Source organism: Schistocerca serialis, chromosome 2, assembly GCF_023864345.2.
Source record: "Schistocerca serialis cubense isolate TAMUIC-IGC-003099 chromosome 2, iqSchSeri2.2, whole genome shotgun sequence".
In the NCBI taxonomy this organism is placed as follows: Eukaryota; Metazoa; Arthropoda; class Insecta; order Orthoptera; family Acrididae; genus Schistocerca; species Schistocerca serialis.
Genome location: NC_064639.1, coordinates 52,103,740 through 52,128,695, shown reverse-complemented (window position 1 = coordinate 52,128,695; position 24,956 = coordinate 52,103,740). Strand labels below are relative to the sequence as shown.

Here is a 24,956-nt window from a genome sequence, read left to right as displayed (position 1 = left end):
CCATTTTACTAGGAGGCATGACATTAAGTAAAATTCATTCTATGTTCTAATCTGTCCTGGACAAGTTTGAATTCTTTCCATAACTCATCAACATTTCTCTTAGTGTCATCACGTTCATAGGATAGCTTTGTACACACATTGCCAGAGTTTACTTATGCAGCAACTTTTCTATTTATTATCTCCTCTACCTGTTCCTCCAGATTTTCATTCTTTATTATATCTGACATGTCTAATTTTTCTTTAACATTTCTTTCTATGTTATCCATGCGAGTGCTGACACCTGCAATCTGTGACTGGACAATAGGGATCACCTTATCCTGTCTTTCTACACTGTCTTTTAAGGCATTCAACCTTTGCTTTACCACATCAAATGTAACATTGTATACGTTTTGAAATGATCCAAATTTTTTCACAAGTCCCATTTCTACATTATTACTTTTATCTTCAATGTCAAATTCTAATTTTTTAGTTAAAGCCTGAAATTTCTCATCCTGTCTTTGGTAAAACTCAGTAAATAGTTGTTCAACATGAGTATTCAACGAACTGGTGACTTCACACTTTAAATCCAATTTCAGATTTTCTACCTTGTTATTTAAAGAGTCAAATTCAGTCTTTAACAAAACTATATTAGCTGCCTGACTGTTCAAGGTTTTACTTTGGCTACTTAAAATTTCACTCTGAGCATCTAACTTAATGTTCAGTTGTGTATTTACTGAATCTAACTTAAGTCTTTGATCACATAGTTCTTGTCTTAAAGAAGCATTTATTTATTGAGCAAAAAAAACTTGCTTTAGCTGCCAGTAATTTCTTACTTTATTACACGACCAGTTTTGAAGTCTTAGCTTCATCCTCAGTTGCCACCAAGAAATTATAAAAGCATTGCTGTGTGGTGGTCGAGCCAGCCAGTTATGGGGAGCCGTGCTCATGTTTAACAAATGCACGGGAGCATAGGACCAGCAACCACGGCACCCGCCTGGACAGCATGACAAGGAAGTGACACATCGTGCTGTCCAGGCAGGCACTGTGCTGGGAAGGTGGTTTTTAAAAAGCTCCCCAAATTGTGAACTTTTCAATGCCACCTTCTCATTAAGCAGAGTAGTGCAAGAGGATGTCAGATGACAAATAAATCCAACCTCATCCCCTCTACAAAGCATCTTCACATGCAAGGACACGACTGGAATACTCCGCTCGTCTTAGATTGAATGGGCAGAGAAACTAGATTCTTCAGGCACCGCTCCTGACGAATAGCAGTCCACAGCATCCAGTTACTGTATGGATGACTACACATTTGGAATATAAATTCCTCGCAAATAGTGGTCCACAGCAATTAGTTGTTCTATGGGTCCTATGATCCATGAGTCAGTGACTGGAAGTACTTATTTGATTTATAGTAGTACCTCAAGATGATGCAAATATAGCATTGAAGCTAGTCGCCTGAATAGAAAATACTTTTAAAATGTGGCTATGGTATTTCTCTTTCATTACTAATGAGCAATGTCAGCGTAGAAATGCCCTCGAGAGTTCCGTACACTACTGCTGCAGAGTGCTCGTAACCCATGTGCCGAATATGATAGCTCGCATCTGGCAAGTTGAGCACCGTCTTTGCCTGTAAGAGTGTGTTTGGTTTTCTCTCTGGTGCAAGAGAGGAACTGGTTTATGTCAAAAGGAGAGGAATAGTCAGAACTGGGGGTTACGATGTGTCCGGTGGAAAGTATGGTCTTTCTGGAGAGTGATTAGTCAGTACTGCCAGTGCACCATTTTTGTGATGTGAGTGTTGTTGGTCAGCATTCTCTGTAGAGGGTGGTGTAGCTGTTGATGTGCCCTACTGGGGCAGCCTAATCCTGTCCTAGCTGTACTTGTTCACACAGTACTCAAGTTCCTTTCAGAGATTTTGGCACAATTTGATGAAGTACCTCATTTGTGTCCTTTTCTCCGCTAGATGACCGGAATGCCTTCATTACAGGATTTTGCCAGGCATAAATTGACACCTTCTTCTGGTTGCTCAGTCATGGAAAGATCCTAGTTCTGCTTCCGTACAAGTATGATGAGCATCAAATGTACGTTGTCCAGCAACTTACCTCCACAGCCTGTTCTTTTTCGTTTTTCAATTTTTTGTTCTGCTATGCTCTCCATTTCATTTAATGTGATCTTGAATGGTTTTGTGGCACATGCTCCAGTCTCTCCTCTGAGGAAACTGGCTTATTTTTACAGAAATGGTTTTAAATATTTTTGGATGCCCTGGTGAATTAATTTTATGGCCTAGAGACCTGCGCCTAAATCTAAATCACATCTTGTCACTATGTCAGCCTTTAGAAAAGAGATCCACTTTATTTAGGCTGTTGTGGTATCTGATTGGAATTCATTATATGATACTTAAACGACACTTGCCTCTGTTAAATTATACGAAAACTACATTAAGAACAATTCCATGAGGAAAACTGAAGTTCTCAAAAACCTCTGATTTGATCATTACACTAATAATAGACCATTGGTATATATTGGGTTGTGAATGTTAGATCAAAGGAAGCTCCTGCATTTGTTAAGTTCTTGGTGGTACAGGTTCTTCATTCGAGATACTAGTAATTTTGATCCTTGGCCAGAGGCAATTCCAGCTTTAAGCGTCTATCTTAATTGAACCTGTTAACTTTAATTAGCATCACCAAGTGAATTAACATTCACTGCACTTTAATCTTAAGTTAAATATTAATTATTGGACTTTGTTTAGAGCCAGGGCAAAGACTTTGGTTTTATTTAATCTGTTCACTGCTTAATATAGCTTTTCTGTACATGTCTTAGTGCATTACCTATCCTCTATTGGCTTGTTGGTGCTGGATGTCTGGGTCCCACTGTCTACATCTCGGTTCTGTTGTGTCATCTGCAGGTTTGTGCCCTGACTTGATGTTGGGCCGCTATATTACTTTATTGTAGTTTTGCAGTTATGATTTGTCTTAGCATGACTTCCAATGTAAATTATTAATATTTTACGTTTTGATAAATTGTAATTTTTGCAAAAAACTTGAAAGAACATCTAAATTGTTTCGCTTCTGGTGTTTCAAGTTCAACACCTTTCTAAAGGGCGATAGCTCAAGTTTAATTTTTGATGTATTTTTTAGTTGAGCCTTCTCTTGTTACTTAATAAATTGTTTTAAAGAATACTTACTAAGATATGAGCTGTTGTTTCCTGTGTCAAGTCTGGTAGCTAGAGCATGGTTATGTACTACCCTTACCCTCCTTTCACTGAACGTCATTCACCCTGTGCAACATTACAGTGGGGACCCTTGAGAAGGAGCAGCTTAATTACAAGTTGCAACTACGGAGTCAAAGCAAAGATAGTGATATCAGTGAGTTATGTGCACATCTCTGTGAAGCAGTCATGCTTCACATGTATGTCATAGAGGAGCATATAAGCCATATTCATTTCATAACAGCGAGTTTCTCCACTCTACTGGTGATTTAGACAAGAATGCACAATTCTTATTTGATACTACTCCCTCTCATGTGCAAATTTATTGCTTGCAGGTGCAGACTGCATGTTTGTCTAGCCGAGTGGAGGAGCTGAGGTCTGTAGTTTCTGATGTTCCCTCAAAGGCTAAACTAGATGAATTACCCGTCACAGTAGTGTCCATGCGAAGAAAGCTAAGTGTCTTAGAATTGGACCAAGGAGCCTGAGAGAATGAGGGGAGTGGCCCTGCAGAGATGTATGCAGAGGAATGTGCAAGGGAAATTACCAGTCCTGTTGAACAAAATATGCCTAATGAGGCAGCATGTTTTGCCCAACTTTCCAACATGTTTCTTAATTAAGGGCATAAATTACCTCGTCACAGATCTGCTTAACCTGTTGGTGAAATTTTTGTGGTTCTCTATAAACTTAGAGGGGCAGGCCATAGTCTCAATGTTACTTGGAATTTGGTGTTTTAAATCATCTACCCTTTGTGCAAGGGCCGATAAGATAAAATCGTGAGTAGTGTCCTGACTTTCAAGGGTGAGTTGCGTGAGCTACGGTCCATTGGGTAACCCCTTACTGATTACATGTGGGAAGTGCGTACTGCTGCCCTAGTATTCAATATGCAACTTTCGGAGGCACAAGTAATAGTTATCCATTGCGCAGAGCGTCAATCCAGAGGATTGCTCATGGGTTTTGTTTCCAGAAAGGCCTACCATGTATCCAGTTTTAGTGCAGCTGATTTCTGATGTCATACAAAATGCTTGACCCAATGCTAGATGTGAACATGTTAGTAAAGCTGGGCGTCCTCTGTGTGATAAGACTATTCTTACTAGTAATGTCGTCACAATAAAGGATGCAGTTTCCATTGTGGGGAGCACAGGCAAAAATCTAAATTAGCACAAAACAGCTGACGCCAGAGGAGTCAAGACACTGAGGCACTCCATCTAGTCTTTACCCCAGTAATCACCTAAATGTGGCTAGTTTGCATCCCCTGCTTTATGCTTGTGCAATTATTAATCATGAACCTGTGTGTGCTCTTCTCGACTCTGGTAGCTGGGTGTCTTCATTGAGTTATGACTGATATCTCAGGCATCAGGCTATTTGTAAGTCTGTAATTACAGGACATCGTATGGTTGGAGGGCAGTAGCTTGCCACCTGTAACTTCTGTGGTGCCAGCCACACTTTCAAATACACATGCCATCAATTATCCCATTGCGTTTCTTACAGCCACCACTGTAGCATGAGGGCACTGCTGTGAACGATTATGCCCCTGTGAATTAAATGCGAGCATCCCCTGCCCAGAGCTCCAGTGGCAAGGGTACTAAGTTTGAACATTCATGCTCTGATACCATTTTTGTGGGTCTTCCACTTCAATAACATTTACAGACTTCCATAATGGCAAGGGTGTGTCATTTATTGAACAGGCATAGTACTGATCCAATTAACAAGTTAGCAAAATTTTACTGAAGTGCTAGAATGGTTCAAGAGGAAGGAAGAGGCCTGAAGGAAAAGGATTGGTGAGGTTTGAAAAAAGGGATAGAGTTCAGAAAAGTCACTCAGAACCTGGGTCAGGTGAGACTTACCAGATGGAATGAGAAGGAAAGACTGATTGCTGGGGATAGCACAGGATAAGATTTGTTAACCTGAGAGCTTAAACATGGAAGATAGGGTAATGTGCAAGACAGACATTACTGCTAAAATATCGTGCACAAGTTAATAAGAGTGAAAAGGTAAGTGCATTGTATGTGATAGAGGGTGGATGGGGGATGGCAGAAGATAGACAGGTCAGAAAATGAAAAAAGTAGAAAACTAAAATGGAGTGAAGGAAGGTATAGTTACTGTGAAGAAGTGTTCCGATCAACAAAATTAACATAAATTAAGGCCAGGTGGATGACAAGAATGAAAAACATGTAGTGCCAGTTTCCATCTGCAGAGTTCTGAGAAACTGGAGTCTGGGGGAAGAATTCACAGGGATATGTGGTGAAACAGGCACCACGTCATGCTGTAGTACATGCTCTGCAACTGTGCCACAGGATATTGTGTGTTGCCAGTACACACCTTCTTCCTATGTTCTTTCATCCTAACTGACAACTTGTTGGTAGTCATACTGATGTAAAAACCTGAACAGAATTTACATAACAGCTGGTGTATGACATGTAATTTCACATGTGCCTCTGCTTTTGATAGTACATATTTTGCCAACTACAGGGCTGATATAGGTAGTAGGAGGGTGCATTAAGTCTGCAGGAGGGATGGTCATAGGTGCAGGAGCAATAGAGTAGGGAGATCAGTGCATAAGGAATATAGGGTCTGCCAAGGATATTGCAGAAATTTGGAGGGCGATGAAAAGCTATTCTAGGTATGGTGGGCAAAATATCAAGACATGTGTTGTGACTTGGCAAGACAGCCAAGCCACTAGGAGGTGAAGCCGAAAGGCACGCGTTTAAGCTCACGCAGGCTGGCGTGAGGTCTGGAACAGTTAAAGGATTTGAGTCTAGCAAATAAAGTACGTAGCTGTTGGAATACTTAACTTTAATCCATAACTGGTGAACATCGGTATGACGGTACATGCATCACAAGATAAATAGCAAATGATAATGGCGCCTTGCTAGGTCGTAGCAATTGACGTAGCTGAAGGCTATGCTAACTATCGTCTCGGCAAATGAGAGCGTAATTTGTCAGTGAACCATCGCTAGCAAAGTCAGCTGTACAACTGGGGCGAGTGCTAGGACGTCTCTCTAGACCTGCCGTGTGGCGGCGCTCGGTCTGCAATCACTGACAGTGGCGACACGCGGGTCCGATGTATACTACCGGACCGCGGCCGATTTAAAGGCTACCACCTAGCAAGTGTGGTGTCTGGCGGTGACACCACAACATGATTTTAGGAGGTCCTGGCCTTGTCGAAGAAGCTCATTAATACATTCAAGACTGGGATAATAATGAATGCCAACTGGTATACTCGTAAATCAGTGTTGCCACAAGTTTCCCCAAGTGAAAAAGGACAGGTATACACTATGTCTGTATATGTGCGGATGGATATGTGTGTGTGTGTGTGTGTGTGTGTGTGTGTGTGTGTGTGTGTGTGTGTGTGTGTGTGTGTGTGTGTGTGTATGTGTATGTGTGTGTGTGTGTGTGTGTGTGTGTGCTAGTGTATACCTGTGCTTTTTTCGCCCTAAGGTAAGTCTTTCCGCTCGTGGGATTGGAATGACTCCTTACCCTCTCCCTTAAATCCCACATCCTTTCATCTTTCCCTCCCCTTCCCTCTTTCCTCATGAAGCAACATTGGGTTGCGAAAGCTTGAAATTTGTGTGTGTGTTTTTGTGTGTTTTTAGTGTCTCTATCAACATACCAACACACCTGCAAGCGGAAGGCATTTCCTTAAGAACTAACATCAACATCTTTTGTAACAAACTGTTTTTAGATGGAGAAAGCAAGGCATATGGTATATATGTTTCATTAAGACCACTGAGGAAACAAAACACATTCGTGACAAAAATATGCATTTCGTTGGAGTTGCAAGACAGATTTAAAATACCTTCACTGATTTCTCTTGAAGGAAGTGTATAAGGCTGGGAAGAATTGTGTAAACCAATAGTGTAGGTGAACGCCAATAAAATGTTGGTTCTACTATGTATGTTATTGTCAGTTATTACCCACTGTGTTATATTTGTTGTTTTAGAGATATTATGTGATTTTTCTTTCAAGAAATATATGAGTACATAGTGTACAAACTGCTAGTGATGGACACCATTTTATTCTTCTTAGCATCCATACTTTCTAGAGAACGAAAGTTGCTACTCACCATATAGCGGAGATGCTGAGTCGGGATAGGCACAAGCCATTAAGACTTTTGTCAGCAGTAGACACACACACACACACACACACACACACACACACACACAAACGCAACTTGCACACATGTCCCAGGGAACTGAAACCACACTCTGGGACTGCTGCAGACATGTGTGCAAGTTGTGTTTGCTTGAGTGTGTGTGTGTGCATGAGTGTATGTGTGTCTACTGCTGACAAACGCCTTAATGGCCAAAAGCTATGATTGTGTGAATTTTTTTATTGTGCCTATCGTGACTCGGCATCTCCCCATATGATGAGTAGCAACTTTCCTTCTCTTCCTGGTATTGTTACATTCCATCCTGGAGTTTCCATAGTTTGATTTCATCCATACTTTCTAACCTACAAATTACTTTTGAAGTGCCAGAATGTACTAGAACAAATAACATGTCTACAAACCACCACACTGTACAATGCACTTGCAGTGAGACAGTTGCAACTTTTGACATCCATTGCTCGTAGTCTCTGGCCTGCCTAGGAGCATCACAGTCTTGGGTCCCTGCATAAACCGTGCAAATCCATCACACGACACCACACACAATCAGACATGGCCTGTGGGCAGATCAATGAGACTAAATCCGACGAGCAGGACCTGCACATTACTGGAAAACAGTGGGCTTCAGATTGCGGGGTCCGGTCAATTAGAGATATGCACAAAAAGTGGCCTGCGGTTTTGGTTCATCACGGTAATCCACTTGTGTGACCAGCTATTCACGTGTCACAGACAGAACTTTGTTCAAATTAGACCACGGTGATCAATCCATGCAACAGATAATTTGTGCAAATACTCTGAGAATCAATAATGATGAGGACAGGTAGCAAGTCACCATACAGATGGTGGCTGAGCTGCAGACAGGCATACAGAAAAGACAATCACACTCTCAAAACTAAATTTTTGGTCATAGTCTTTGTCAGTAAAATGAGAGCACACACACATTCACACAATCACTCAGACACAACTCCTGCACACATGACCGCAGTCTCCGGCCACTGCGTTTACATCCTCTGAGAACCAGATCCAAACAAACTGCTCCTCATGCCTCCCTGCCTCTTGTCGGTAGCACATAGGCTAGCAGCAAGAAGTGGTGGCAGCACTAACTGCAACCTGAGGGGAGTGGGAGGAAGGGGAGAAGCATTAGAAATGAGGGAGTAGGGAAGCGGTGCATGTACTCAGTTGCACCCAACCAACGATGATGCATTACGCCTCAATAAAGAAACCATTTAATCTACTGACACAAAAATGAGATTTTTCCAGTGTTTTTTTCTCCCAGTTTCCCTGATATTTCCCTAACATGTTTGACATTCCCTGATTTCCAGAACCTGTGGCAAACCTGTAAGTGCTTTTTTGGAGGGATCAACAGTACCAGGATTGGACAAGAAGGCCCGGGAAATATGTTTTTGAACTGGGTTGGTGGGGTAATTACAACCTGTGAAGTCTGATGTGAGAATAGAGGTGTGTTGCTGTAAAGGGTCTGAATCTCAAGAAATATGTTTGCCTCAAATGCCAAGGCTGTATGAGAGGGAATGTTTGACATGGACTGGATGGCAGCTGTCAAAATGTAAGTACTGTTGTTTGTTAGTAGGTTTAATGTGAACAGCACTGTGTAGCTGGCCTTCAGTCAGGATGACAGTAACATCATGGAAAGCAGCATGGAATTTATTTGTGAGAATGAATTCGAAGGTCTGTTCTTAAGTTGCCAGAGTACACTTGCTATTGTAAAGTTGTGTCAAAGTAATAAAAATGAGATAACTCAGGGTTTTATGTTAAGGGGTTAAACAAATATACATGACATTTTTAATTCCAGTTTCAAAGAATCAATCACTAAAACAAATTCATAACAAGAAATCTTCATACTGGCAGATTTAAAGCTGTGGGGACAGGCTCCGAGTCGTGCTTTGGTAGCTCAGTCAGCAGAGCACTTTCCCGCGAAAGGCAAAGGTCCTGAGTCTGAGTCTCTGTCTGGCACACAGTTTTAATCTGCCAGGAAGTTTCATATCAGTGTGCACTCAACTGCAGAGTGAAAATTTTATTCTCGGAATATCTTCATATACGGTCACACATCAATTACCTTCTGGCATCCACAAATCCTGTGGAATATAATGAGATTTCACCAATCATAGCATAATCAGGCACCATCATGGCAACTGTCCGGAACAAAACTTTGAGATTGTCTGGTAGCTCCTGGCGTCCTGCATACCTGCAAAGTTTTAGCATCATACAGAAGACTCAAATGGATTGCAGCAATGATGCTATCAGTATGTTGAAAATAGAGCATCTGCATTGTTAAATTGCGATTTCCTTTAAAGGATGATGACAATATGTAAGTTTTGTAAATGTAACATGTAATGTATCAAGGCACATTTATTTACAGTTAGCCATTCAACTTAGAGTTACTTACCCTGGATTCATTGTTATAAAAATGGAACATGTTGGATCCAAGGAAAGTTCAGATCCTTCAAATATAAAACGCTCTACCTTCTGAGTAATTGCCATTTGAATGCTGTGAATCTGCTGAGCCACAACAGACAACACCTCCAGTTCTATACGGTTGAATTCATCAAAACATGCCCATGCTCCTGCTTGTGCCAAACCCTTTTGAGAAGGAAACACATTTTTTAATTGCAAGAGAATGATTACATCCATCAGATCAAAACTGATTATTTACACTTGTGGTAAATACACAAAATATCATGAGGTATGTGGATTCTTTAAATATCCAGATTCTAATTACCATGATATACTTTACATAATGAGAGTTTTGCACGCCCACGCACACATGTACACACACACACACACACACACACACACACATACACACACACACACACACACACACACACACACACACACAATGAACAAAATTATACAATATATGGTGTCAAACTCCATAAAAAAGTGTAGTGTGTAACATTTGTCTTTTGTGCTTTGTGATTATAAGCTATTAGGAGTTGCCCATAGGTACAACTCGAAAGTGATAAACAGAGGATTCAATTTGCAAGTGCTTGGACTGGACATGGTCATGGTACTCAGATGAACATACATTCAGAATAAGAAGATTTGGGTCACTATCAAAAGTGACTACTTCTCCATTACAAGGTATGTCATATTTCCAATTTTGTGATGCTTACTAATAATATTCATTATCTTCCTGTTATTACAAAAAGTATATCCTCTAGTAGAAACTAGAACTTTGCATTTAAATCAAATCTATAGAAATTCATCATCATATTATGAACATAAGCGTCATGTAGCTGCTGCTAGGCACCAATTCTTTCAGCATCATAAGAAATCTTCTTAATCTTATGCCATATGGGCAGCGGACCTTAAAGGCTTATGTCAGAAACATGATTTTCATTGCAATAACAATAACTATAAATGAATGTTTGCCCAATCTTTACATAGAGATTTGTTCATCTATTTTGCTCCAGGTGAAGATTAGTGTTAGCTGCACTTAAAATACAAAATTCCATTCCTGAGGAACTGCTATTGAGATGTAACACCTATAAAATCTCCAGTTCCAGACATAGCATGTTTGAAGAACACGCAATGTCATCTCTAAAGAAACACCTGCACATATGAGCAGCCCAGGCGCAGGTGAGAAGCCACTGTGTGGGTGAGGAGGAACACCTGCCTTTCCTCTATCAGACAAACAATACAAAACAGGAAAATTCACAAAGAAGATGCCAAATGAAAACCACCTGCGTAGCACATGTACCTGTTACCTTATTGAGGTGTGGTACTGGATAACAGGAAACACTGGATTTTAAGGAGGAATAATTTTGTAATAATGGCAGTTCATGTTAGATCATGTCTCAACTACAGAAAAAAAAAGACACTGGAGATATAGCAGTGGCTGTTAAAAGACAGTTATTGCAGGGACTAGCACTGCACAGTATTGTGGAGAAAACTCTAATTTAACAGACTAAAGCAGATACAAGACAAATGGACGGGTTTAATTTAAAGGAGAGGACACTGAAGTAAGCGATGACATTGAAAATATAACAGCCAAATAAAACACTTTTGTTATCATTACACTACACATTCCTGTACAAACAAGTCCAAGTATGGCATGGTTTTAAATATTGTGATTTTTTTCAAAAGCAGTGAGCAAAATTCTAGTAAGACAAGCTCTTTACGTCATCCCACAAAGAGATGCTCTTGAATTTTTTAATTGCTTTAGGTTTGTCTGTCTGTGTCTATATGAGATAGCAGGTGGATGTATTACGAGCTCAACCAAGTTAATATTGATAGAAAGTCTGTTCGTCACAACAAGTGATAGAAGGCAGATGTATTGCGAGTTCTGTCGAGTTGATATTGTTAAAAAATGTGTATTCCAACTGTACATTAAAAAGTGTTATCAAGATAGCAGAGTTTATTCATATTTTCGATGACATCTGTCAGTTCATCTCTCTGTGACGTGCCGAGAATCCTGCATCAAGAGGATCGAAACTAACAAGAAGAATTCACATGAGCAGAGGAGGGGCGATCCGGAACCAGTATTGTCATACCAGTCTCCATGCACAATAGTGGTAACAAGAAAATGATGTACGTAAATTTAGGAATGTTAAATGCTGAATATATGTATTGAATATTGCAGGTCTGTTTATATTAGAGCCAGTTAAAGCTCACTCAGGATGGGCGTACCTTCCATTTTTTCTTCAATCATTCTTTAAAAACATTCCTTTTATTTATTTAAGCAGCAAATTTTTATTCAGTTTCCAATACATATATAACATTCCCCGCCATTATTCAATGGCGACCATTCAAAGTACGGCACCGAGTGAGGTATGAATAGACCTTTCAATTGTTGAGAAAAAGATTTTTTTTTAATAAATAATCCATTTTATCATTTCAAGAAACTAAAGAGACCTTTGTTGCATTTATTACATGTCCATGAGATTGTAACTATTAACAACTTGAAGGAGCAAATTAAAAATTGAATACTGCCTACAAATGAGACGTGCCGGGAATATGCTTTTCAGCCGTTAAGGTAGGACGCTGCTACGCTGTATGCATATAAGGCCACAATTGGCACCATCTCTCTCGCAGTAGATAGTCTCTTTTACTTCCAAATATCCTTCAAGGAAAGTGCATTTCTCTATAAAAGACGAAAATCTGTATAAGTCCACATTAAGGTGCAAAATAATTCTTTCATATTACATTCCATTACACTGTTACATTCCATCCTGGATTTTCCATTGTTTGATCTTTCAAATTCTGTAAGACTGTATCAATAGGACTGTATCAGAGAATATTTAGGTTCATTAATGAAAATGCACATGAATATGCTTTAATTGAAAGATACCAATACAAACAAAATTTCATGTTTAAAATTTTTTCTTTTCATAATTTTGTTAAACACTGTTCACAATGGAGTCAAAGGAAATGGCCATTGTTGAAAATTTATTACAAAATGCAAATCCGAGCTTGGCAACAGTTGAAGGTAATGCGCCAACTCATGAACAGGCAGATGAATACCAAAACAACCAGGATGGCATCCCATTATTAAAAAATGAAAACGCTGGTAATATGACTAGTCATGATGCCACGTTTATGGTGCTCAATGAGGCAATTTCTCAGGTCTCAATGGAAAACATTTTTTCAAATAGTGAAACTGAAGCACGCGACAGCGAAAATTCCTTTGATTATTTGCTTAAGACGTCATGAATGCAAACACATTAAACAGTTCACAAAAGCAATGCAAATACTAGAGAGACACACACTTCGACACAGCTCATGCAACTAATAACAAAACAGTTTGCACAGCAAACTCAGGCATTTAACGATTTCAAGAAGAGAATTAGTCAACAGTTCAGTGAGGCAAGCAAAGCTATATGCACTGAATTACCTGACAAATTATCCGGTAAGTTCACAGAGCTCGGTAAACAACTAAAACGAGAAATAATTACCGACACGTCCCGCAATATAAATTTGTTAGCGGAGAAGGTAACATCCATAGACTATAAACAGGAAAAACTTGAAGCTGGGAAACAAAACCTTAGTGAAGCATTTCTCAAATTCAGGAGACAGAATTAAAAATGAATGCAACAGTAAAAAATGTGATGAACGCAGTCAACGAGCTGCTAGACTTATGCAAAAACCTACCTACAGAAATACACAAGTTGAGTCCAAGAGTAGATCATTTAAGTTTAGAGTCAGAATTTGCCAAAAAACAGAGAAATAAGTTATGTGCAGATGTAAAAGAAATAACTGAAATAGATGAAGCCGCGATGCTGGCTGGGGCTGGTGCTCCCTTCAACAGCAAGTATGGAAGCCTAAGGGGCTATTTTGAAAATATTTGAATAAAACCAGATACTGGATTAACCTGGTATCTCAAGTAGACGTGCTGAAAATTTTAAACAGCCGTCTTCCTGCTCACACTTGGAAAAAAACTCATTACTATCTCTGAACACGATAAAGAATACTTTCTATCTGTACTGGACTCAATAGAGTTAATATATGAAGAGAGACCCGTACAACAGAAGCCTGTTAATACATCAATTGAGACACAGAGATTTACGGACCAACAAGTAAACAATAGATTCGTAGTACCACATGGATGGCAAACTTACCCCACACAGACCTATGGTAATGGTAATGGTAATCACAATGACAATGGAGAAAGCTGTAAATACAAAGGTGGATATGAAAGAAAAGGGCAAAAATTTAGGAAAAACAATTACAATGGGCAAGTGGTTTATGGCCAGCCTGTACAATATTTACAAACATAAGCTACCGGCAATAATCAGCTGATCGCTTGGCAAACCCAAAACAATAACTGACGACCGTATAACCCACAGACAACAGAATTCGGCCATGAAAGTAACATACATATGCTGAATAACATGCAGAGGCAAAGAGAAATTCAGTCGAGAGCCTCTCAGGACAGTAATTGGCGTAACCTAGAAATCAATGCCATAACGACAATGGAAAACTTGAACTGGTGTCAGTAGGACCCCATTCTGTGATCTCGGATGAGAGTGGGGGCATGAGCTTGATCAAGACTTGCTTTATCAGATACAATCATGGTAATGATGTGAGAGATGATCTATATCAAGGTAATGAGGATATGCAAAAAAAATTGACAGAGGACAAGGTACAAGTTACTATTAAAGAAAAATATCTGACCTTGATGTACCCATTGTGCTTGACTAATTTGATGTCACAAGGCTTCTTTCAAGAATTGAAGAAACGGGGATTTATGCCTACACTGTCAGTGTAAAATTGCAAGGTACAGACTGCCACTGGCCAGAAATCGAAAGGAGACAAGAAACAAGCCTTAATTCCCATATAATAGGACAGTTTCCTGTAAAATGAAAATTTATGATAGTAGAGAAATTAATAGTTGAGTGTTTAATTGGTATGGATACCTTTAGGACATACCAAGTGCAAATTGATATATGAAAAGGGCAATGTCATTTCACTGTAAATAACCAATTATTTGTAAAAGGCATGATCAGATGTAAAACTGAAGTTACTCACAACCTTGAAGTTCAATTGGAAAATCCCATAGTTGTGTTTGTCAATACATACAGTAACTAACAGTCATCAGCAGAAGAAATAAAAATCGATACAATAAGCAGAAAGGTAAGTGAATCAAAGTGCTTGTCTAAAGAACAGCAAGCGGAGCTTAGGGAACTGATACTTGCTTATGTACGTGTATTTGAAAAAAAGATAATGTATTATTAAGGATTTTTCCGGAAAACAAGAAATAATTAAAGGCATACTTAGGCTTAGTGTCATTTTTCAGGAAATTCATCCCCCACCAACTTATGAACAGTGATCCTTTACTCATTCTTCTCTGGAAAAACAGACCTTGGGTAAGGAACAAGCAATGTCAGACCAATTTCGAAAACAATAAGTGATCCTTATTAAATGCTAATATTTTATCTCAACCAGACATGAAAAAAGATTTTTGTTTATGCACCGACACGTCTTCTCATAGCCTGGGTGCACGCCTTTTTAAAATGGTAGAAGAAGAAGGAAATATCATCCCTAAAGTAATTAGCTTCACCAGTCGCACCTTACCTGAAGCTGAACGTTTTTATTCGTCACGGAGTTAGAGGGTTTGGCCGTAATTTGGTCATTTAAAAAGTTTGAATACTCCCTTTGGGATAAACACACAAAAGTGTACTGTGACCATCACTCCCTGTCATTTTTGTTAAGTTGTAAGTTGCTACACCGACGGATAGCAAGATGGGATTTGTATCTTTAAGAATTCAATTTTGAAATCCTATACATAAAAGGAAATCAAAACGTAATAGCTGATGTTCTTTCAGACTACCACAAGGCTTAGAGGACTTCAACAATCTTTTGGAGTAGGAAGGTGAAATAAGATCTATGTTGATGGTGGACAAAACACTCAGACTATACTATGTCCACTTGTGTAAACATATAGAGCAGTTACAGCAGGAAGACACACTCTGGAGCAAGGTAACAGTATAACTTACACATAACGGCGATGGAAAATTAAAAAGGTTTATTACTATTCACAAAGGTGTTCTGTTCCACAGGAAACCTCCCAAACTAGAACAATGATGCGTGTGTTTGCCAGAGGAATATGTGGATAATTTTATCTTATACACATACAATCTTTGGGGCCATTATGGCACTGCAAAATTCTCTGATAAAATAGCTAAATATTGCTATTTCCCCCACCTTAGACGAAGAGTGCAACATGTGTTAAGAAAGTCTATTGTTTGCCAGAAAGCAAAACATTCTAACATTTCCAAATAGATAGAACTACATCCCATTGTGGCTAAGAAACCTCTACAAAAGCTGTCATTAGATATGGCTGGACCCTATCCCAGAGGCAAAGGGGGAGTAAAATATATAGTAGGCCTGTATGATATTTGCACTGTATGCTATACAGAAAGTTACAGCCAATTCAATTATAAGATGAATTAAAGAGGATTATTTTGCAAGAGTAGGAAACCCATAAGTTATGTTAACGGATAATATCTCGTATTTTGTGGGATGCAAATGGAAAGAGTTTGTAGATTCCAACCAAATCATTTACTATCAAATTTTCATCCCCAAGTTTCCCCCACAGAAAGGGTGTTTAAGAAATTCACCAGGTTTGTATAACTTCTAAGCATACCAAGTGGATTGAATATGTCACTCCTTTCTTACAAGTTGTTAATAACCTTCCCCATACATCAACTGGATTTACACCAAATAAGCTTACGTTCAATTGCAAACAAATAGATGAATCTACTAAGATAGCGATACTGGAATTATCACTGGATGATAAAATACGACAAGTAGTAATCAACCTTGAAACCTGAGCTAATTATAGGAAAGGAATTTATGACAGATACCTGAAATGTACAACACAATTTTACATAGGACCAAAGGTGTTACTTAGAAAACATCCCAATTCCGCAAAAACTGGAAAACTTACCTGTAAGTAGCAATTACTATGCACCGGACCATACATAATTACCAAAATCCCCTTCCCAGGAGCATACAGATTGGCACATGCGAACACAGGTAAAGACAAGGGCCTTTACCCACACAAAGACTCGAGAACGTTTATATATTGAAGAAGGGCTGTATACCCTCTAAGTTGCACATATGAAAAGTAATATTAAATTTAGGATACTGGAAAATCCCATTCCAGAATTTCTGTTGTTAGTTGGCAAGGAAAAATTCTGTTTAGCTTCTTCTTATGTCAAATGTATAAATGATAAGATAAGAGGACGTAACAAGGAAGAATTTTACTTTTATGTTGTAAATGAATAAATGAACTTTTGATACCGATATGCATGGTAGCGCGCACTGTAATACACAACTCGCTATGACGTTAGTAGTAACAGAGTGATGCAGCGCATGCGCATTGGGGAGAAAGCTAGTCAACAAACCACAAGCACGTGCGCGCCAGACAGACACAGCTGAAAGTGATGGAGCACCCAAAACAAACACCCCCTATGAGCTACTCCCTGCACTAGTATTTCTAGGCGTATTGCATAAACTGGGACATAGAAAATTAAGGGAGAATATATACTACAACTACGACTATCTACACAATACACACAAAGAAAGATAAGCTAAGTGACTGTACACACGGAAAGGGAATTTTAAACTACGAGATATTTACAGAAGTTACAATACTACGTACATTATATCTATATATTTACAAATTTAAGTATTGAAAGAACACACACTAATTATAATTAAGGGACCATAAAACCTCTGCTGCAGGTAAACAAGCGAGTACAATATGAATGGCAAACTAAATAAGAGGTCGCATCATGCCTATAATACACCTTATCTTTCAGATTTATATGGTAAGTACAAGTTTTGTGATGTCACCACTGCACACTGAAGTGAATGAATACATGGTCGAATATATGAAAGAGGTATTAGTGACCATCAAGCCAGTGTACACTTAGCTATGGAGGGGACTAATGACCTCAGCAGTTGAGTCCCATAGTGCTCAGAGCCATTTGAACTTAGCTATGAAGATTTAGTTTTAAGTTAGTATTAAGTTTTTTCTTCCAGGGAACGATGCATTGATAAGTCCTAAACCTGACGAAAGGTGAATGCTTGTCGAGCATATAAACATAAGAAAGGGCCACGCTGCAAGTAAACAGAGTTGTAAGTTTATGGTATGTATGAATGTGATAGTATGAAAATATGTGTAGAAGAATACAGTTGCAGTACGTCGCATATCATGATGCTGAACTAATCTGGAGCACTATGAAATAATAAAGTGGTCGAAATGTAACTACTGCGCGCGTCGACTACTCACAAAAGTGTCAAACACTGAACTGTTTTTGCATGTTATATAAACACTATTTTATGCTCATTGTACATGTATTGATGATACATCTCTGTATACCTCGGCATATGGAATAGTTATCCTTTATACGATGAACATAACAAGTAAATATTGAGGTGCACTTTAAACACTGAATAAGTATTCGGTATGATTGGTTTCATCAGGTTTCTTTTATGTTTATAAACAACAAATTATTTCTGTTCTGGGAATCACAGTTAAATGTAGTAAAGAGGCATAACTGCACACATAAATGCCTTTTCGTGAAATTTCCTCAACCCTGTAGAGTGTAGATTCTTCCTGGTGAATACTAGAGAGGCGAGGCCATGCCTAGTTATTTAAGCAGTGAGTAGAATCTGTTGTAACAACTATTATTTACTTCTTTATTTCTTTGAACTTGATAAGTATGCTATGACAAGAAGTCACAGTAAATTGAAATGAAATGAATGTCAATTTATGCCATAAAGGAAAAAAGAATCTATTGTTGTATGAATGCTATGTACAGAATGAAAAAACAAATGAGAGCAAACAGTGTACCCATATAATTGGAATTGAGCAATGTAACGAAATTATAATTTAACAAAATGTACTAAGCAAAATAACAATCAGACTGAATTGTATATAAGCAACGATAATGGCATGTCAACAAATGAATAGGTTAAATTTACTTTTGTAGTTTTTTGTTGTTGTTATGTGCATAGTATGAAGAAAGGACACTACAAAAACTTAATGTAATGCAATGGTAAGAAAGATGCTCAAAAACAAATCGCAAAAACATACTAAACCTGCCTGCAAATTTTTAAGTGTGCATGTGAGATATGTGGGTGTGTGCATGATGAACTATTAAAAAAATAAAATAAAAAAGGGCAATACTCCACGTGACATAAGTTTCCTGTGCTTGACAATGTAGTAAAAACATGTATTTTCTGTGCTCAACAATGTTATAAACATGAATTTTCTGTGCTCGACAACGTCGTACAAGTGGCAAGAAACTTTACCTTGTCGGCGGATGTCGGATGTATGGCTGGTATCCCTCCTGAATAACTGGGAGCAACGAGGTGAAACACACTCATGTTCATAAATTAAGGATAATGCTGATACGTGGTGATACAATGCTCTGGTGGGCAGTTAGAAGGTTTAAATCACCTTGGGGTATGACCATGCGGTGCATTTGACCTGCGGTCATCAAGCGGTGGCACTGGAAGCAATCCACATACACAGAGGTGTGTTGGTGCATGTCAGAGTACTGTGTGTTGAAAATGGCTCAAAGAACACATATTGATGACATTATGAGGGGCAGAATACTAAGGTGACTGGAGGCTGGTCAAACACAGCAGGTCGTAGCACAGGCCCTCTGTGTGCCACAAAGTGAGATCTCAAAATTATGGAAATGATTCCAGCAGACAGGAAACGTGTCCAGGCACTACAGTACAAGACGTCCACAGTGTACAACACCACAAGAAGACCGATAACTCACCATCAGTGGCCACAGATGGCCATACACAATAGCGGTAACAAGAAAAGGATGTATGTAAATTTAGGAATGTTTCACTCAGGACAGGCGTACCTTCCAATTTCTTTCAATCACTCTTAAAAATCTTCCTTTTAATTATTTAAGCAGCAAATTTTAATTCAGTTTGCAATATATATATTACATTTTAGACCCCCGCCCCTCGCCACTATTCACTATTGTGCGCTGAAGTCAACCACCTCTGCAGCTAGGGACTAGACCACCGTGACAAATATATTGCTGCTGCACGTTAATCCCTACACGGTGCAGTTGCACGTAGTTCTTATTCAGATTATCATCAATTGAAACTGTGTGCTACTTCAGGTTGACATTGCTGGTAACGAGTTTTTAATCAGCAAAAATAGATTCACCTACTCTCAAATAAACAGCCACTGTGTAGCTGTAAACAACAGGTATTGATCTGAGCTGTATGTGAAGTCACCTCAACCTCTCTCATTCTTCATTGTCTCTTTGCATCAGACACAACATACATTTGGTTTAGATGTTCTCCAATCTTTTGGCTTTCAAATGTATGACAATGTGGAAATGGACTTATGTATGGTCCCCTCTGTCAGATCTGGATGTCTTGTGTTACACATTCTCACCTCTCTTTGAAATATGGTTAGCCTATACCAACAACTAAGTAGCATACATTTCATTAAAACAATCAGCCACACAAAAGTTTTGCTTTACACATTAACATAAAGAAGAAATTGGACTATCTCAAAAATTCACATATTTTAATACTTCAAACAATGGAAAATCCAGGATGGAATGTAACAATATGAGAGAAGGAAAGTTGCTACTCTGCATATACCAGAGATGCTGAGCTGCGATAGGCACCATAAAAAGATTCACACAATCATAGCTTTTGGCAACAGTTTCAGCTCTCTGAGAAAGGCCTTAATGGCCGAAAGCTATGATTGTGTGAATCTTTTTATTGTGCCTATTGCGACTCAGCATCTCCGCTATATGGTGAGTAGATTTTAATACTTGTACGATACAGTCAGTACACTATGATTTTGATAATAATTACATAACCAAATGATGAACTATGTATTTGTAGTGATGTCAAGTGAACTGTAAATGCTTAATTTGTCATCAATTCATTTGCAACTGCTCACAATGAAGAACTAGTGGCAAAATTGGCAGATGGCCAGTATTTTCCCAAAACTTACTTTGTGGATGCATATCTATAACTTTTGGCATAACTGGAGGCTATCATGTTTATTAGCAATCCTCTTAGACTCAGTTAGTAAAATCAACTTCCTTTCAGTGTCATTAGTGCATCTGAATTTTTCCAGAAATGCAGGGTGAATAAAAAATGAGGCACTTGGAAGCTGGTATGTGACTCCTCATCCAAAACAAAAGTGCATGTAGCAAAACCTAGTCCTGCCGATAGGTTTAATAGAAATCCAGTGTAAAAAATGATGTTCTGGCAATGCTCTAAATGCATGTGGTATGGCCCAGAACAGGTAGTAAAAACATTGTGCTGTGCCAGAGCTGTCCCGTTAGCTTAGTGAGACAAGGCAACGCCACCTGGGGAACGGATATGCAGACTTGCCGATGATCAAGAGCCACTCCTCACCCTACACTTCCAATTAAAGCAGGAAATTGCATCCAAATTACACCTCCACAATGTGATATCTTGTAGATTTCTTTCTTACCTTGACTTAAAACATGTAGACATAACATGCACTTCTTACAGACATAAACAATCACATTGTTTCATCCATGATACAAATAAAGACAACAGAAAATAACAGTGGATACTGTAACATTATCTGTATCCAAGGATGTACAAAAAACACAATAGGTCAGTTACGCTAGCTTGTATATTACACTACACCAAAATTTCAATTCTGTACATTTCATGTCCATGCTTACGTTCACAGAGCTGGTGCAAACACATTCTGATGAAACATATTTTTTTTCTCTCTTTTTTTGTTCTTACCTTTTGATACATGTAAGCTGAATGACTTACAGACCACGACAAAGATAAATTAACAAGTTGTTTTGTGGGAAGAATAATGTACTGATACGTCGGAATGAAAAAAAGGAGGAAGAAATATGCTCTCTAATTTATTAATTCCTGTATCTGCACCCGTTTATTTCTATAAGTGGTAGCAGGCAGAGGTATGATTAGATCTGTTGTACCAGTATTGTTTTAAAATGTGCATTTCAACTGTACATTAAAAAGTGTTATAAAAAGTTATTCGGAAAGAAAAGTTTATCTGTACCTTCATGACAACTACACCTATCTATTCATCGTTTGGCCAGCACTGAGATCCAGCATCAGGAGGTTTGAAGCAGACAAGAGGAGTTTGCAAGCACAGTGGAGGAGCAATCCTGCATCGGAATTGCCATAATCAGGACTATGAACAATGAAATTAATGTGAAGAAGTACATAACTCAAATTATGAATATTGATCTTAAATGTATTGACATTAAAGGTCTGTCGATATTGGTACCAGTTAAAGTTCACCCAGGGTATGTGTACAGATATATAAATTGCCTTCCAATTTCTTTCAACTATTCTTTCCACTCTTTTTTTTTTTCAATTATTCAAGCAGCAACTATTAATCAGTTTCCACTATTTTCCCATCCACATATGCCACTATTCAACATACAAGCAACGTTCACTTTAGAGAAGACGTTCAAAGCAACCACCTCGCATTTGCAAACACTTTTCCACTCACCAGATCATACTTTGCTGAGCCATGGGCAAAACACCTGCTTCCACAATTGCCAAAGCAGCATGCAAGCGAGTTATTAGGTCATGTACATCGTAAGTGGAGTACTATAAATTTGGTCCTTTAAGTGCCTCCTCAAACAAAAAGATATTGCGTTAAGGTCTGAGGAACATGGAGGCTAGAACATTGGACCTTCATGACCAATCCATTTACCAGAAAATGCTTCATTTAAATGGTTACACTCATAAATTCTGAAGTGTGATGGTGCACCATCATGCTGAAACCATAGCTGTCACTGAACATCACGTGGAACATTTTTGAATAAGTCAGGCAAAGAACTGCAAATAAACATATGATAACAGGGTGCATTCAACTTGTCCAGCAATGCCCAAAAGCACTCTTCCCATTATTCCAGCCCACAGGTTTACTCCAAAGTGTGCCTAAAAGTCATTTTTATGAGTTATATGTGGGTTGTGTTATTCTGACCAATAATGGCTGTTGCATAGGATGAAAATTCCAGCCCACATCACATTACTTAAGAAATGTTTGTTTTCTTCCAAGTAGCACAAAAGTCATTCATAAAATGGTACTTATTGATTCGATCCTCTGGCCACTAGTGTTGAGTTAGCATATAACGATACAGATCAGTCCTTTACTGAGTAACACTTAACAAGCAATCTTTGAGATATCTGGAACTGCCTTGCAAAATCATGGCTAATTTGGCAAGGTGACTGGTGAATAGTTTCCAGAACCATGCCATCTGTTTATGGAGAATGTCTAGTCCTAGGACAACCTCTGTCCATTACTTGTGGACAAAGATTACCAGATTTCCAAAGGCATTGCCAAGGTGACAAAAAACATTTTTATCGAGGTGGTGCCTTTGAGGGTACAATGCAGCATACGCACCACTCCATGAGGAAGCTGTCCTACATGAACTTGACAGGACCAGTTATGGTATGCACTGCGTAGTTAATAGACACATATATACAGTTTAATGGATCGATCCCATTAGATGAGGGAAGGATAGGGAAAGAAATCAGCCATGCCCTTTCAAAGGAACCATCCCAGCATTTGCTTCAACAAATCTAGGGAAATCACAGAAAATCTAAATCAGGATGCCAGTTTGAAATGTCATCCTCCCGAATGTGAGTCCAGTGTGCCAAATACTGCACCACTTCACTTGATAGGGAATAGACATTTAAAATATAAAAAAGGAATCTGATGAGGATTCGAACCACAGCTCCATGGTGGATGTGGGTTTGATGTCCCAGCAATCTCCTCATTCAGTGAGTTATGATGGTTGGTACAGTAGTGCGGGGTGTTACACATTCTTCTCTATATTCCAATGCACAGTACAATGTGACAATGTTGCAACCTCCTTGTTTTCATACATGTGCTTTCAAAATACACTCAATCTGATTTTGCTAGATAAACTTTTGTCTTTAATCTGGATGAGGTATCAAAAGCCAATCTCTAAGTGTGGCATTTTTTCTTTACAAGTTGACCATGATATCCCTTGTTTCTCTGATAATTTTAATGATATCATCATAACAGGTCACTGGGACTGTTATTTATAGATATCCAAGCCTGTAGCCTCAAGTGTAGCTTGCAGAAAAGTGAATTTAATACTTTATATATATGTTGTTGTTCTTTTTCTTTTCCTTTTCTTCTTTTGTGGCCCTACACTTCACTGTGTACATCTACCTCTTCAATGATTTTCTTTGAGATGGCCCAATTCTGTGCTGCTATTTATAATCATATACACTCCTGGAAATGGAAAAAAGAACACATTGACACCGGTGTGTCAGACCCACCATACTTGCTCCGGACACTGCGAGAGGGCTGTACAAGCAATGATCACACGCACGGCACAGCGGACACACCAGGAACCGCGGTGTTGGCCGTCGAATGGCGCTAGCTGCGCAGCATTTGTGCACCGCCGCCGTCAGTGTCAGCCAGTTTGCCGTGGCATACGGAGCTCCATCGCAGTCTTTAACACTGGTAGCATGCCGCGACAGCGTGGACGTGAACCGTATGTGCAGTTGACGGACTTTGAGCGAGGGCGTATAGTGGGCATGCGGGAGGCCGGGTGAACCTACTGCCGAATTGCTCAACACGTGGGGCGTGAGGTCTCCACAGTACATCGATGTTGTCGCCAGTGGTCGGCGGAAGGTGCACGGGCCCGTCGACCTGGGACCGGACCGCAGCGACGGACGGATGCACGCCAAGACCGTAGGATCCTACGCAGTGCTGTAGGGGACCGCACCACCACTTCCCAGCAAATTAGGGACACTGTTGCTCCTGGGGTATCGGCGAGGACCATTCGCAACCGTCTCCATGAAGCTGGGCTACGGTCCCGCACACCGTTAGGCCGTCGTCCGCTCACGCCCCAACATCGTGCAGCCCGCCTCCAGTGGTGTCGCGACAGGCGTGAATGGAGGGATGAATGGAGACGTGTCGTCTTCAGCGATGAGAGTCGCTTCTGCCTTGGTGCCAATGATGGTCGTATGCGTGTTTGGTGCCGTGCAGGTGAGCGCCACAATCAGGACTGCATACGACCGAGGCACACAGGGCCAACACCCGGCATCATGGTGTGGGGAGCGATCTCCTACACTGGCCGTACACCACTGGTGATCGTCGAGGGGACACTGAATAGTGCACGGTACATCCAAACCGTC

General features: G+C 39.5%; 1 protein-coding gene across 1 annotated transcript in view; it reads right to left on the bottom strand.

Annotated features, from left to right (window-relative positions):
• The window catches only part of LOC126455722 (dynein axonemal heavy chain 3), a 1,249,696-nt gene that overhangs the window by 727,804 nt on the left and 496,936 nt on the right, over window positions 1–24,956 (bottom strand). The window contains exons 27-28 of the mRNA XM_050091491.1: window positions 9,694–9,887; window positions 9,364–9,492 (exon numbers count right to left, since the gene is read on the bottom strand). Coding sequence (XP_049947448.1) covers window positions 9,364–9,492; window positions 9,694–9,887 — 323 coding nt within the window. The remainder of the gene's footprint in view (window positions 1–9,363; window positions 9,493–9,693; window positions 9,888–24,956) is intronic.